Source organism: Nestor notabilis, unplaced genomic scaffold, assembly GCF_000696875.1.
Source record: "Nestor notabilis isolate BGI_N333 unplaced genomic scaffold, ASM69687v1 scaffold14118, whole genome shotgun sequence".
NCBI lineage: Eukaryota > Metazoa > Chordata > Aves > Psittaciformes > Psittacidae > Nestor > Nestor notabilis.
In genome coordinates this window covers 36,493-53,332 of record NW_009938850.1, presented here as the reverse complement: position 1 = coordinate 53,332, position 16,840 = coordinate 36,493, and the positions used below count along the sequence as shown (strand labels likewise).

General features: G+C 36.9%; 1 protein-coding gene across 2 annotated transcripts in view; it reads left to right on the top strand.

The window, feature by feature from the left end:
* The window catches only part of LPIN1 (lipin 1), a 33,369-nt gene extending 19,716 nt beyond the window's left edge, over positions 1 to 13,653 (top strand). For both annotated transcript variants that reach the window (XM_010019564.1, XM_010019565.1), the window contains 8 exons: positions 585 to 661; positions 2,688 to 2,829; positions 4,443 to 4,591; positions 5,362 to 5,448; positions 8,169 to 8,321; positions 9,726 to 9,840; positions 12,219 to 12,322; positions 13,478 to 13,653. In XM_010019564.1, coding sequence (XP_010017866.1) covers positions 585 to 661; positions 2,688 to 2,829; positions 4,443 to 4,591; positions 5,362 to 5,448; positions 8,169 to 8,321; positions 9,726 to 9,840; positions 12,219 to 12,322; positions 13,478 to 13,643 — 993 coding nt within the window. In that variant the 3' untranslated portion in view covers positions 13,644 to 13,653. The remainder of the gene's footprint in view (positions 1 to 584; positions 662 to 2,687; positions 2,830 to 4,442; positions 4,592 to 5,361; positions 5,449 to 8,168; positions 8,322 to 9,725; positions 9,841 to 12,218; positions 12,323 to 13,477) is intronic.
* Positions 13,654 to 16,840: the final 3,187 nt, after the last annotated feature.

The window sequence follows — 16,840 nt, the reverse complement described above, 5'->3', positions numbered from 1 at the left end:
AGTATTTGGTTATGTCTTGAGCAGTGTCAGCTATAAAATGGAAAGGGGGATGGTAGTGGTGTTCGTGTGTTTAAAAATCAGTTTTAAAATCTTGTGAGATGAAATTGATAGAACTTAGCATCTACTCAATGTAAAATCAGTGTGGAAATTTTTCTTGTTATTAAAGATTTTAATGATTCTGTGAAAGTTAGTTGTTTGTTTTTCTTTTTCAGAGTCATATTTTGCTTTTTCAAGTGAAATCTAGGTATTTCAGGTGCATGAACTGAGTAGTTATGGAATTGATACCAGAACTTCAGTAATACTAGATCTGAAATCTGTTATTTCTGTACTACTTCCATGCAAAACTAAATCTTATTCTTCTTCTGATTTTAATATTTGCAATTTTTAGTTCTTTGTGCAGCCTTTTTTATTTTTTTTAAGAAACCCATGAAATTTTACTTTGCTTACAAGCAAAGGAAACAAACATGCTGTTGATTTTTACCAAGCCTGTACAAGATAGAACTTGGTTTTTAAATACTTTTCTAAAAACATTTGCTCTCTGCCCAAAAGAAAATTCACAACTTCTCATACTTGTACTTTTACAGGACACAAAGCCAGAGCAAGGTATGAGTGAGAGTGGACTTACAGGAGAAGACTCTTCACAGTTGAGCATGGCAAACAGGTATCCCTGAAAGTATCTGTACCTGAAATGAGCAGGAGTTACTGTTTAAAAATAAACAATTTCTTTGAACAAAGAAATTCTGTGTCGGTGAGATACATTTAATTTGTTATTCAGTGCACCAGATAAGTGCAGATAGGAAAGCTCTACCCATGGCAGGGTTTCAGACTTTACAAGTGTACTCTGGCATTTCAGTGGTTTGGCTGGCATAAATTTGTGACATAAATTCCAACCCCTTCAAAACAAACAATAATTGTAGCAGTTCTCCAAATCTGTATGTATCTCTCTAGAGTTTTCAAGAGAACATCAAAGATGACCCCATACAGCTGTCAGATCTCAATTGCTAAGATTTCTGATTTACTTATATTTATGGCCTGACAATTTCATTTGTTCCTGCATTCTTCGGAAGTTCAGGGGCCTAAGTCTTTGCAGAGGTTTTTTCAGAGGTGATATTCATGCTTTCTATTACTTGTTTCAAGGATTACAGAACTCTCTTCCAACTCATTCTCCAAATCAATCATACTGTATGGCCAGAATCTCTCCTTCAGGAGGATTCTGTAAGATGAGCTTTAACTTGCTTCAGAGAGACAAGTTAGCCAGGGACTGCTCTCCTACCTTGCCTTTCTCTGTGCATGCAGATCTTGCTGTAAATACAAGCCATCTGTATGCTGTCTTCACTTAGAGCTGAAAAGGGCCAGATTCAAATATGCTTTATGCTCATGAAGTTCAAGTATCATTTTTATGAAACGAAAAGTCATTAGCTGTCATTCTTCCTGGAGGTCAGCAGTTGCAGTCCAGGTGAATGTGCTGGAAGGATTCCTCAATCTGTAGGAGACTACTTGTTATGTCGGTTGCCTCTCTGAGTTTGAGAGTGCCATGGAATAAATCAGAAAGACTGATTTTCCTTTTAAGGATGACAAGTGTCTTTTAGGTTTGTTTCTTACATGGTTGTTTAAAGATAAACTTTAAAGTGGGATTAACTTGAAGCCCACTAGATTCTGTAATTGGTGTTCTTTGTTTAAATTTTAACTGGCCTTGGAAATCTGTCATTAAGAATTTATTGCTTGCAAGCAAAATGTGATACATGGGATGTTGAGTAAAGCTTTTGAAAACTGATGTTACAAAGGATAAGACAGGCTTTTAAATGTTGCTTGTCATGGCATGCAGTACCTTGATATTGGATCAAGACTTTATAACATCAAACAACATCCAGGTGTGATGGAAATAAGAGGCCAAATGCTGATTGTTTTAAAGGTTAGATTTGTAGGACCTGAAAAGATATTTTACCTTCTGTCTAAAGTGATGGATTTGTTTACTGTAGGAGAACTTTCTCTCTGAAGAAATATGTCCTTAAAAAAATTCTGAAAAAATGGTTGTAGCAGAAAAAAAATTAAATTATATTGATATGTATTTAAACAGAGTTGTGTAAAGGAGCTCAGGTTTTATGACTTTTCATCATCATATCCTGAATGGAATAAATAATGCTGCAAATCCTGGAAAAGAATAATCCAATAATCTAAAGTTGCTTGTTGAAAGAAGAAATTTGTAATCAAATTTCAATCACCTGTATTTTTTCTATGAATTACTAACTTCATTGGGGGAAGAGAGATGGGGGGAGAAAAGGACAGCATAGCAAACTCCTCCTTTTGAAACTGAGGATTTTTTGTAGTTACAGTATTGAATGGGTATTATGTTTTGGGTTTTTTTACCACTATGAGACTTTTGAGTCAATATGGCACATCAACCTGCACATCAACCTACATCTCTTAAATTTAAACAACGAAAACTAGCTTATAGACAAGTGAATGGCTAGTACAATCCAAGTGTGAATAATGGGGAATATGCGTGAATGAGAATTCAACACTTCATTGATACATTTAAAGCCATGATGTGAATGACCTCCTGTGAGACAGTACTTAGGAGCAGAGAATCAGTGGTTGACTTGGTGACTCACTGGTAATGCATTTTTAATGGCTACTGGGATGTATTTACTGACATAACATCATTTTCTGTGTGTGCAATGTTCCAGAATAAAAGATGAATCTTCTTCGAGCGATGAAGACCCTAGAGCTGCTAATCAAAATCTCGGATCGTTACAAACCAGCTCAAGTCATCTCTCATTGTCTGGAATCAGTTACAAAAAAACGCTTCGACTCACTTCTGACCAGCTTGTGAGTTAATGTACATCTTTGTCCTGAAATGTCATTTCTAATACAACATGAACAATACTTTTACTCAGGTTTGCAAAGCATAATTAGCTCTTATGTCTTGCATTTAATTCTCTCTTGTTATATTTAAAGATATATATATATTTTCCCTTCTCTTTTCGATATTAAGCATCAGGGTTGTACCTTGCAGCAAGTCCTGGGGTTCAGAGATTGGGAGACATGGGGTCCCATTTAGAAAAATGTCAAAATTCTAAAGCATGTCTAAATTTGTCACATAAATAAGTGTACTGGAACTATGTCCTTTTTATATTATGTATAATATGTTAACCCACAGGCCTCTCCTTTCTTGTTTAATTTTTTCCTCCTCTCCTTTCTGTTCATCCTATTCATAGGCAGACAGTCACATTTTACATAAATATATTTTTCTGTGAGTAACTTCTGAAAGAGCTGCTTGTGAATTTACTATGAGGCCAGGCTATTTATTTCTTTGGATCCAATTCTGTTCTTCTGTGACAGAGGTGTTTTGACTAATGGTGACAAAACTGCTACAGTTTTGTGTTCTGAACATTCCAATATGATTTGGAAAAATAGGCTACTTTAGGGAAATACTTTTTGTTGTCTTATCTACAGCCAGTTAATTTTTTGAAGGAAACCCACACAGGTCGTTAAGTATTAAACAGCCCATCACTCACTGCCTGAATAGTTTGTAAGAAATGTAGAATTTATCCCAAGAGGCAGATAGGATGCATTGGTAATTTTCTGTAGCAAACATAAAACAAGGGTTATACAAATATATTGATAATTTTCATATTTGGAAACCTCACTGAAATTACCTGTAGCTAAAACTACTTCTAGATTAGTTCTTGATTAAACAGTGGGTGAGACTCATCAGTTACCCATTAGTTGTCCTGCATTTCCACCTCCTTTTCAACTAATTGAAAAATTGCAGTGAAATATAGGAAAAAAAGAGATACTTAATCTCCTGCAGGCTTTGTGAAAGTGAGTATTTAGGTCCACAAATAGAATCAAATCAGTTGTCTCTTGCCCAGTGTGTCACTAAGTGGCACAGGAAACAGTGGGAGAAAAGGGCAGTGAAGTGGAAGAGTTAAGGTTATTTGGTGTAAAATGAAGGGTGATGGGTCATATGGTGTGAGAGATGGGTTATTGTAGGAAAGAGATGGGATACTGTAGGACACAAGTCCCCATATAAACATTCTAAATTAGAGTTTATGGAACTCCCTGTTACACCCATTTCTCTCTGCATGTGTCCATATCTCAGAATGGACACTCTCCTCCCACCCCGATGTCCCTATTCCATAATTTGTTATTATTGGTGTGAACTTTGGGACCTTTCCTTTTTTTCCTTCCTTTTTTTTTTTTTTTTGATAACCCTGACTGTGAAACAGAATGTTTGTTTGTTTTGTCCTGCTCTGTAAATCAGTGCCTAATGTACACCACACTAGGCAAACCTCTGCTATCATTAAGACGGTGGCTCTGCTGAAAGCAATGAGATTCAGCGTGACCACAAACGCAGTGATCATTTGTGGCTTTGTGTTTGCACTGCGTCAGTTTCACATACTCAGTTTGTTGGTTATCTTGCTGATAATGTCTTGCAGAAAAGTTTAAAGCTTAAGAATGGCCCCAATGATGTGACCTTTAGTGTTACAACACAGTATCAAGGCACTTGCCGCTGTGAAGGCACCATTTACCTGTGGAATTGGGATGATAAACTTGTTATTTCTGACATTGATGGAACAATCACACGGTGAGTTCATGAATAGGGAGAAGCTTTATCTACAAGGACAAGTTTTCCTTTAGACTAGCTGAAAAAGTAATGGAATTTTGAGTCACGGAATCATCGTATTCTGCTGTTCGTGTGTTGGGGGGGTGTGTTTGGTTTTTTCTTGATTTGGCTTTCAAACGATGCAAGAATCATTAGCTGAATTCTTAATTTAATAAAGATGCATGCCATATGTGCCCATTATTTGTCACATATTTTTGATGTTTTGGTGTTTTATGATAGTATTTACAGTAGTATTGGGGGACTTTATGCAGAATCATAACTTTTTTGCTGCATCACATTTATGAAGTACACTGCTTTTACTTAATCACTTCAACTTACTGTACCATTGCAAATCCATTCTGAGTAGATTTGATTTATTTAGAAAACATTTAATGTAAACCATAAAAAGTAGGCTTGGTACTGGCACTTGGTACCACACAGGTGTGATTGATAGCCTATATGCTGTAACTTCCCTGTTGACTTGTGGGTTACAAGCTTTAGCCATGATGACAAATCTTGGAGCACAAGAATAGTTAAAACAACATGGTCAAGGACAGCCATCTCAGTTTATCTCAAAAGAAAGTGGAATAAAATCATCTGATCTCATTCAGCACCTTACAGAAAACTGTGTTTTCATTTGCCACTAGACAAATAAGTTAGTGGGGTTTGAGTTAGACTTGACTGTTGTTATAAGTACTCTGGTGGTTTGGGTTTTTTTTCAGTTCAGTTATATTGTTTTTTTCTTTATTCAGGTCAGATACTTTAGGTCATATTTTGCCAACTCTTGGCAAAGACTGGACACACCAAGGGATCGCAAAGTTGTACCATAAAGTGAGCCAGTGAGTATTCAGTAATCTGTCCATGCATCTGTGACCTGTTCGTGTTTATTCATTTGCATGTAAAAGAAAAAATTTCTCTGTTTCCCTTAACCTGCAAGAGTGACTATTTCATCAGTATTTCATCGCTTCAGTGATGCTTACACAGTATAAACATCTGCTGTATGATATCCAGAGCAGAACTTGCTTTGTGGTATAAAATCAAAAGCCCCCTATCAATGAGCAGTGATTGATCTTCCAACCATCCCAAATAGATAGCTACAGTTAGTTCCAAAAACTGCAGTGCAGTTGCATGAAGTGGAACGTTTTTGTGAACTGTGAGTTGCAGCAGCATTAATTCTTAAGATGCTCATACACCTTCCCTTCTCCCCTTCTTGAGGAGATTGGCAAAATGCATAAGGACTGTTTAGGGCCTCTGAAGGTGGAGTTCTTGGCCTCTGAAGGTGGAGTTCTTGTCAAACTTGACTCACCTAGTATCATGCAGGGGTGGAATCTAAAATAAATGGAATGAATCTGTTTGGGGGAGTTCTCTTTCTTTCCAGTATGTAGAAAGGGAGCTTAGTGAAACAGCTTAGACTTGAGCTGCCTAAACATTAGGCTTCTTGTCAAGCAAGATAAATCTCATCCTTGAAGCACAGCACAATGCCTTGAGTAGAAATGGGCCTATTTTGGATAATCACTGTTACATTCTTATTTTATTTGTTGTATAAATAATGATGAACTTCAAAGACATTGATGGTGATGTTTAGTGCTGATGATTATACAATTTATTTTATTATTTTTGTGTATAAATATTTGTTGTTATTCCATCATTAAATTGCAGAGTTAGAAAGGATCAGTCTTAGTGTCATTGGTTAATTTTGAGAGTGATTAGTAAACGTTGCTTAAAGTGCAATTTGAAGGAATTGAAAGTCAGTAAGACATGTGCTGTGAAGAGCCCGAGGAACACACTTTTACCTGGCAACACCAGTGTGAGCTACTGTGTTATAGCTTAGTAATTGAGTGGTGCCTGTTGGTCCACAGTAATAAATACCTTTTGTTTTTTCCATTAGCTATTGAAGAAATATTGGGTAACAGTAGAGCAGCTGTGCTGTAGGTCAGTTAATGTTATTAACAAGGAGAGCATCCTGGAATGACATAGAACAGGATATTAAAAAAAATACCTAGGGATGAATATGAACAGGAGAAAAATAGTAAGATTTTACCAAACCTTTGGGATGATGTGTGGGAATGCTTCTAGGTGAGCAAGACTAGTGCAAGAGTACAGGTGTACTGTTGGTTCTGTGGATACATTTTGCAATGTAGTCAAGCTGTGTATGCTGGAGGATTAAGGACATAGTATGTTGAGTTTTGCAATTAGTAATTGAGAGAAAAAAGGAAATGAGTAGAGAAATTAATTGATGTCTGAATAGGATCAGATCAAGTACCTGATTTTAGCTTTTACAAGGAGAATTAATGATTGCTGTCTGTTCAGGTTGATATTTCTGCTTTACACAGAAAATAAAACTGGTTTTCTTTTATTACATTAAACTCAGCTGTTCTTATATTCAAATTACCATAAATGCTTGAAAAGCCTCTAGCACACATCAGAACTGTCCTCTTAGTTAATCTGATTTGTCCTGTGTGCTAGGGTTATGCTAAGGTTTATTTATTGCTTTTTGTTTTACACAGATGATGAATTATAAATTATGGATAATGGAATCTAAATTATACCAGAGACACTTGTCTGTGCTTTTATTCTGTATAGACACACGTAGTCACAGAAAAGACAGGACAGTCTGGGAATTCACATGCTGAGCGGTATTTAGTTTTGTGTATAACCTCTGCATTACACTTGGTGAAAATGTTAATTAATATTTTTAATTGCAGTTGTTATTTCTGTGCCTGCCAGCATTGTCAGTTGTGAGGGCTTTGGTAATCATAAACACAGAGGTAAAAAATAGATTTGAGTCATGTTGTTTTTCAAATTACCAAGTTAATTATTTAGTGGCTAGATGTTACAGCTGGACACCATATAAATATTCAATACTTAAATGCAATGACCGTGTGTGCACTGAATACAGTATTTATTTTATGAACAATGATTTCGTTATAGAACTTGCAGAGTAAATTGCTATTAAGTTGTACCAACATCTCTGGACTCTAATCTGTCATGAACAGAACCAAGAGTAACCTGTGGCTTCTGCTGAAACTTTTCTTTTGTGTCAAGTTGAAGTTTACTTCTCATACTGTGTTTTGAAGTTCAGGTTTGCTCTAACTTGAAGAAATACATTACTGCTGCACATAAGCTAGTCTATTTTTAGTAGAGGCCCAAGAGGCAGGAATACAACACTGTTAATTCAGCAAAGGCTAATACAACATTATTTGCTTTATGCTAAATGTTTTCCTCTTAGCAGATGTCATTTCGGTTAATTCTAAGGAGTATAGTTCCACAGTGCAGGGGTGGATAGGAAACCATAAGTCATAAAAATAAGTCATTAGAAGACCAGAGATAAATGAGCCCTCTTTAGGTGTAAATCACTAACTGCAGTGGAGATAGATGGATTTTAATTATGCAAGCTTCTGGCATAAATGGTTTTACTCCTTTTAAAAAAGTCTAGGTTAAATGTAAGTCTGTTTAACAGTCACAATTTGATTCATGTAAAAATAAACCTATGAAATTATTGATGTCTAAACACATGCTTTATTTTTATAGTAATTTTTTCTTTTATTTCTGTTCACAGAAATGGATATAAGTTTTTGTATTGCTCAGCACGTGCTATTGGAATGGCAGGCATGACCAGAGGATACTTGCACTGGGTCAATGAACGAGGAACTGTCCTGCCTCAGGGGCCAGTGCTGCTGAGCCCAAGCAGCTTATTCTCAGCTCTTCACAGGTAATGCAATTTCACTTTCTATTAGTACAAAATGTAATTAAGAAGGATTTTTTTTTAGGTAAAGACCCAAATTCAGTTTCTAGAATAATAATAGCACAGATTATGAATATTGTACCTTCTTCCTAATTCAGTGGAGAATGTCAAGTGATTACTGAAAATATTTTAAGCTGTTAAAAGCTGCTGTGACAGAATATATTTCATTGAAATTTTTAATGGAAGGTTGTTCAGATGCTCTCCTGATTGAGTGACAAGCTACAGACTGTCTTACCAGTCATGTTCTAAATATAAGAGACCATGCAGGTATTACAGTACACTGCTTAGACTGATTAAATAATAAATGCAGGGTAGTTACTGTTATCTTATGCTCCTCGTCTCTAGAAATACATTTAAAGTGATACTCTCCTTGGTATCTTGTTTAGACTAAAGAAAGTCTGTCTTTCAGAATACACTATTGTAGCTGCTGTGATGTGTGGGCAATAAATGACTTCATTGTTATCCATAGATGTAATTATTGTGGTTTTGAAGGCTCTGAGATCAGCTATATGTGAGACTGAGGAAAGATGGTTTTGTTCCACTTTTGCACATTCTCAAACTTTGATTTATACATGGAGCTGCTGTTCCAAAGGCCTGTTTTACTCCTATGAAGCTTCTGTACTATTCACATCTTCCTTGACATATGTGTTGGTACTAGGATGTGGGATTCTGAGCTGCTTAAGCGCTTTTATGTCATGCTGGCATCTTCCTATGTTATGGGAACTCCAGACTCTGCCACCTGTTCTGTCTCCTTGTCAAGAGAAGCTGTTGTGGAAGGGTTTTGCCCAGAGATGAGAACTCCTCTGTTCATTAGTGGATTCTACGTTCTATAAGGAGCAACTGAAGAGAAATAGAAGATTACATTATTCCTTAACTTTTGTTAATTAGCAGTGATGGAGGACCCTGACTGTAGAAGTATCTTGACAGGCTGAGGTGCTTCTAGCATGTATGGTAATGGCAATCCATTTTAGAAACTTAAAAGAAAGCTATACACAGTGAAGGCTAATATAATCTATGAATCATTCTGCAGTTCTCAGGAAGCAGTTTACTTGATGACAATTTGTCTTATAAGGCTTTATTTAGCAGCTACTCCTGCAATCAACCATCCTTGCTCAGTAGCCATTTTTACAACATAGGTTTCAATAGAAGTTCCCTTGTTTCAGAGGATTTCTTTACTGTGCCCATTGCATAAGCTTGGAAACGCTATTTTGTCTTCGCAGGCACTATGATTTCCAAATGAAGATTTATTGGAGAAGGGTGGGGACTCTGTAGGAGTATCCAGCTAGGTGAAAACATTGGATAAAGAAAATAAAATGGTTTGTGCTGTATTTCATGTGTACTTATTGAGCCTCCCTTTTTTTATCATTTCAGGGAGGTTATAGAAAAGAAGCCAGAAAAATTTAAAGTTCAGTGTTTGACAGACATCAAAAATTTGTTTTATCCTAACACAGAACCCTTTTATGCTGCTTTTGGAAACAGACCTGCTGTAAGTAATACCTGAATTTATTTGTATTGCAAAGAATAGAAAGGTTGCTGTTATTTCACGGTTCTATTGAAGCTAGAAGCTTTAAATGGGAGTGGAGATATTTTGTTAGGCCCTGCACGAAGGAAGATACCAAGGTTCTTCCTCAAAGATCTTGCAATGGAGGATGCAGTCAGACATGGAAAAGCAGCAAAGTGACTACACTATATCTATGTAAGTTAGGAGTTAAGCTTGTTTGAAAACACTGATCTCATTTTAATCCATACTGATACAGTGTTAGTTAGATACATGTGGACAGACAGAACATCTTTCAGATGTGAGTTGATCGGACTTATACTTCAAACTCTAAGTATGCTCAAAAGAACTTGGATGTCCTACTGAATTCAGAAGGTTTTACTTTGCATAGAAAGCTAAATGTTTTGCATGGAGAGAGGAAGACAGATCTCCGTCAGCCATTTGCAGGGTGTATAATTGGGCTATAGGCTTTTCTTAATCCTGTTCTAGTCCCAGAATTATTTTATTTATCCAGAAAAAGAAAATCTGGGGACTAGGGCAGAGGCAGCAACCTTGACATCCTTCCTTTTAAATTTTTAGCATGATCCAAGAGGCTGATTTGACACAGGCAGCTAGCAGTCTTCCAGACAATTTTTGGATACGATTGCTATGTTAGATTGGGCACAGGTTCTTCCCAGTGGACTTTTGATATAGTCATGTTGAGGTGTATGTGTATGTGCGGGTCTGGAGGGTTGTTTTTTGGTTGTGGGGTTTGGGGTTTTTTTTGAAAGGAATAATATAGAGAGTTTCATAATACTGCCAAAACGTCAAGAGACTTTCAAGTCTGACAGTGGGCACTCTCACTGTTTAGTTTACTAGTGTAGATATCACTATAGGTGCCTAAGGAAGGATAAAGGCTTTGCTTCACTCGGAATCTTTGAAAGCATCCTGTTTCCAGAAGGAGATATATAGAAAATGTACTTCTTTGGATGTTTACAGTTTCAGTGGGCACCTAAGTTTTAGATGCTAATTAAATTAGGTAGATGGGTCCCTTGTTTGTGCCCAGGCGCTCCAAGAGCATTGGTACTTCCTCCAGCTCTGTATTGTCGGGTAATGTTTCCTGTAAAAACTGATGTGTGGTATAGTAACATGTAACAAGAAACCTGTCAACACCAGTGTGGTGTTAATGGCTAAGGAACATTGGCATGCTGCTTGGGTGTATCCACCCTGTTCTGAAAGCTAAACCAACTTAACTGTATGCCTCTGTCCTGGCTGTGCTAGTCAATCTGAAGAGAATGTTTCTTGGTCCTTCATATTTCCTAGTATGATTAGCCAGAGAACACTCCAGTTGGTTACCTTGTTCTTTAGTTGGTGGAGAGAAATGGGACACATCTGGACAGTGAAATTTCAGTACTCATGGACATTTCTGGTGTAACCAGTGCATGGGCTTCCAGGATGCTGAATTCTTGAGATGACTGCTGTTAACTTTTGTTCAGTTAATTAAATTTTTTTGAGCAGTCTCTATAGAGATAAAAATAATCTTTGTATCTTCATTAACATTCCAGTATTCCACCACCTCAGCTTTTTAAACCATGATTTAGATGAGTAAAATGAAAGCCTGTTTTTCTCTGATCTTTTGGATGTTATTTTCATCCTCACTTTTGTCAAGCTTTTCTTCAGACCAGACCAAAACTTACTCACTGCTTTCCTTAGCAATTTGAATTTCTTAGAAGTATTTCTTACTTCTAACTGTACTTCCCAGAGTTGTACCAGCATTACCTGCTGGGGCTCACAGCTGCTATTTTGGCATGTATTCCTTGATTTCTGTTCTTTCCCCCTTGCTCTGACACGGTGTCAATATATGAAATCCGAACTCACGAGCCAAGAGACGTTTCCAGGAGTTTTAATGTAGACACAGTTGTTATGACTTCCTTTAGTTTGTAAGGATAGGGTTAGAAATCGCTGTTTTACGTGTCAGTTATGTTTTAATCTCTGTACGTTGTTGTGAGATATTCAGTACAATGCACTTGGGAAATGATGTATTCTCTGAAAGAAAAATGAAAGTACAAATGCTTTTACACTAAGTATTGTTAGTTTTTTATTGAATGTTATTTTTGTGTCAAGAGAAGTTACTGAAAAAATGACTATGGTTTTGATCAATAGTTTAAACTGAAGTGGAAAACTCCTTACCTAACTGCAAATAGTTCCATGGGCATTTGTTATACTGATCTCTTTTGTAAGATAATGGAGAATTACACTTACACAATAACTAGCTAAATTTAGTACCAATACTATGCAAATATGTTCTTCTGTGTAATGTATTCCAGCAAGAATAAACCTTATTGTGCAAAGGCAGAGTCATGATTTATTTTTTCTTTTCTGTTTAGGATGTTTATTCATACAAACAGGTGGGGGTTTCTTTAAACAGGATATTTACAGTTAACCCCAAAGGAGAACTTATACAAGAGCATGCAAAGACAAACATCTCATCGTAAGTAATCTCTTATACCTAACACCTTGTTGACTAAATGTGCTAACTAATTTATGACTAATGCAAAGATGCATTTGATTTTACTAATAACAGATTCCTTAGAAACAAAACATTAAAATATTTTGAATAAAATGCAGACTTTCCACTTTCCTTCAGTTTAACTGAAGGAAAAAAAGTTTCCTCAGAAACACTGACAAAAATAAATTTAATGTATTCCATCTACCTTAATCATGTAAAGGAATTATCAGTCTACAGTTTAGTCTGCATAAAAATCATCGAACCATATCAGAGAATGGTTTGGGTTGGAAGGGACCTTAAAGCTCATCTAGTTCCAACTCCCTTACCATAAGCAGGGTCACCTTCCACTAGATCAGGTGGCTTGAAGCCCCATCCAGCCTGGCCTTAAACACGTCCAGGGATGGGGCATCCACAACTTCTCTGGGCATCCTGTTCCAGTGCCTCACCACCCTCACAGTGAAGAATTATTTTCTTAATATCTAATCTGAATCTACCAGCTTTCATCTTAAAGCTATTCCCACTTGTCCAGTCACTATATGTCCTTGTAAAATTCCCTCTCCAGATTTTTTGTAGGACCCCTTTAGGTAGTTAGTTTCCTGAAACCATCTACCTTTTCATGGTCTTTTCAAAATGTCCTTTACCTGGAGCTCCTATCTAGAAGGGCTTGAAAACAAAATCTAAAGACAGGGCTAAGGGCTTCCAGCACAATGCTTAGGCGCTGTAGTGCCTAACACTGAATAGAAATGGTATTTAGTAATGTTAAGTGTGTCCTTAATTGAAGGGGAGCCATATATGTATAAAATAAAAATAATTGATTCAGCAGGGAGCTGCTCAAGCCAAGCTGGACAGAAATGGAGAAGGAAAATATAGCGATTCAGTAGTTTAGCAAGTGATTTGGGTGGAAAAGGGCATCTGTTTCTTACTAGGTAAATATCGTTGCTTAGAATTAATGGGTTTTTTTAATCAGAACTGTGAATCATCTCTAGAAGCTAGACAGTAAATTGAGTTCAGTTTTCTTCATCTGAGGAGGGTGGCTTGTTCGTGTAAGAGTAGCCATGCCTTAGTGGTTGGGGACTTAGGAAAATTCAGAGAAGATCTGAAATGGTTTAGCATTCTTTTTATTTGTTTATTTTCCAGCTATGTGAGACTATGTGAAGTGGTAGATCACATTTTCCCTTTGCTAAAACGAAGCCATTCTTCAGACTTCCCTTGTTCTGATACCTACAGTCAGTTCACCTACTGGAGAGAACCTCCACTACCTTTTGAAACTCAGGATGAACATCCACCTTCAACAACCACTTAACTGCATCTCCAAACTGCTGGCCTCAGCTCAAAGAATGAGTTAGCTTGTATTGAAAGGCCACCACTTCGCTTTTGCTGTTGACAGTTCAGCTGGAATCTGTGATGCTGTGAGCATTGTACTTTTTTTTCCTGTGAGCAAATTTAGAAATGCCTTTTTTCACATTTCCAGATGACAAGAAGAAGTCTTACTAGGAACAGGAATTGTGTTTCTAGCTCTTCATCCAGCTTCTTAAATTGTGCCATACAGTTTCAGTAATTAAGGTCAAATAAAAGTGAAGTGGTGTTGGAGCTGCAGTTAAATATACCATAAGTTTGTAAAGTGGTTCTGTATCTTCTCTGCAACGCTGGAGTCATCTTTCATCTCATCAGAACCCCTGCAAGTAAGGGAGCTGAAGGTGCTAACATCGTCTGGTGACATGGATTTGGGATTACAATCCGTATGTCAAAATTCCTTTCTCTGTAGGAGTAAATGATTCTTCCTCTTTCCCCTTACTTGACCAACAACTGTTTGTCTAAGAGTTAATTACTAGATCCTCAGCTGTTGTAAATCAGTGTAGCTATCAAAGCCAATTGAGCTGTGTTGATTGATTTATTCCAGCCTTTTGTTTTGACATGCTAACACTTTCCTGAGGAAATAAATCGTGTGTAGTCTAAAGAGAAAGCAAATGAAATAAGATGGCCAGATTCTGGCAGTCTTTCTTAATTTGAGAAGTACCATGCTTCAAGAATAGCTGTTTGGATTAAGGTAAGTTGTGCAAGTGGAAGATACAGGCTGCTGTGCATAGTGCCTATCTTACTGAAGTCAGTGATTTTCAGTAGAGGCATCTTGCAGAATGTGCTGAGGTTCAAGATCGTTACTGAGCCATGAACACTGAGGATTTTGTCAAGGTGGAATAGTTTTATTTGAAACATTATTTTGGCTAAAATGTGAAGTTTGATGCTGGTGAATGATGCATCTCAGGTTTTTACTGTATGGATTTTTTTTGTTTTGTATCATAAATAATGGATACTTTTAGTGCAATTTACTCTCTTCTAAGATAATGAAATACTTTTTGTGTTTTGTTTCTTTTTGTGTTGTTTTTTTTTCCCCCTTGTTTGTCCAGACACAAGCTGTAGATGCTGTTTTTGCTACCTGCTTTGACAGCCTTAAGATTTAACTGTGCGTGCTGAAAGCAATACTGCGGATCAGTTGATAATATTTTCCAAATGGTCTGCCTTTACACAATGCGGTACTTAAAACGTAGACATCAAGTGACCATATGCCAAATGATTCTCAAATGTGCTTGTAGCTAGGAAAGAAACTTTTTTTCTTTAAAAATATATTTAAGAGTCTGAAACACTGAAAATAGCATCATGGGATTCTCTGTATATTATATTTCAATATGGTTAAAAAGTGGTTCACAGGCTGTGGTCTCTGCCAGGTTGTCATCTGTGAGGCTATGTTACATGTTTTGCAGCTGCTTTGTGGTGTTTTCAGTTAAGAGTTTAATAATAGGAAGGCAGAGTGGTCCAGGAGAAATTTTAAGATGTGATTGTGGTTTGTTAGCACCCAGAAGTTTGGCAACAGCTGCTCTGTATCACATTTTTTCTGTTTCAACAAATTCTGGGTTTGCATGTCAAGAGTGATAGCAACCTAGGTAAGGATGGTAATTCTGTAGTAGGGGTTTTCTAACTTTCAGTGCTGCAGACTTTATCTGTGATGTCAGGGGCCAATTTGTGATTTCTCTGTGCCTTCAATAATGGATATAAGTGCAATCCTGTATACAACTGCAGTGTGCAGTGGTGAGCTCTCTCCAAGTCTTCCTTTTCACATGAATGTTGCTGTTTCAGGCAGGATGCATGCCCACTTTGGAGATACCAGAAATAGATAAACACAAAGAGGAAGAAATGCACGTTTAACAACCCATACTGATTATGCCCTCTTGAAAGTTTAAGGAAAATGCAAATATCTTTTTACTTAAAGATGGCATGTGGTATGGATTTTCTGAAAGACAATCAGTAGGGTTTGCAGGTTGCGAAACTGGTTGCATCTCTAAATATAGCCACACTTTAAGTATCTATTAATACTTGTCGTTAGTGATTGAATAAGTGGGTGAATATATTAACTGCATCATATTTTTGTTCAGTTTTAGTAAAGGCCTATTTCAATCCATTCATTATGCAAAATAAAACCAAACCAACCCTTCTCTTCGGTGAGAGGCTGTCAGTTCTATGGTAGTTAACATATGTTTTCCTAAGGTACCATACCGAGTAGCTTCTGCCAGAAAAGATGGTGCCTGAAAGTTCTCCACAATTAAAGCCTGTGATGTATTTATTTATAGCTTGCTAAATAACTAATCCAGGGTTGTTTATTGCCATTAGTATTTCAAACCACATGATAGTGTGAATGGGTGGTCATTTTAATTCAGTCAGACTTGCAGGCGCGGTGCAATGCTGGTACAATAACCCTGAGATGCTGTGGAATCTCCGTCATGGAGTTTTTCAAGGCTTGGTTAAACAGAGTTACAGCTGACTTGATCTAGTGTTGGCAGTCATCTGCTTCAAGCATGAAGTTGGACTGGATGACCTCCAGGGGTCCCTTCTGACCAACATTCTGTGATTCTGTGAGGTTAAATGCTTTACTTCTGACATACTGTATACCCCTTTGTATCTGAAAGTCGAAATATAGCTGAACAGTGAAATGAGTGCGTGTTTCTATAATGTTTATCAAACCTGCTCATGGAAAAGATACGAAAATCAAAGTTTTGGCCTGCTATAAACATCACCATGCTTTTTCAGAGAAAATAAGACTTTTGATTTGATAGCTGAGCAATTTTATGCATGATATTTAAACTGCTTTGTTAATTCATGTAGAAGAAAAAGGGATGGTTTAATAAATTCCTACTCTTTCTATGAAAGAAAAAAAATTCAACCTTGCTTGCAGTGTAATGCTGGTTTCTGTTACAGAATATTTGGCTAACATAAATATGCAGACACACTAAATCACAGTATATTCTATTTATACAATACACATAAACTAGAATGTGCAGCAGTTAGGAGTGAGTAATGTTTATTTTCTTGAAGCTGATGACCATACTGCTCCAGCTGTGTCATGTAAGGGAAAGAATACCATACTTGTTGTATAAGCTATGTTGAAGATAAAATCTTGCTGCTGTAATTTAGGGAGGGAGGAGAAAGAGGGTATGGGGTATTTCTTAT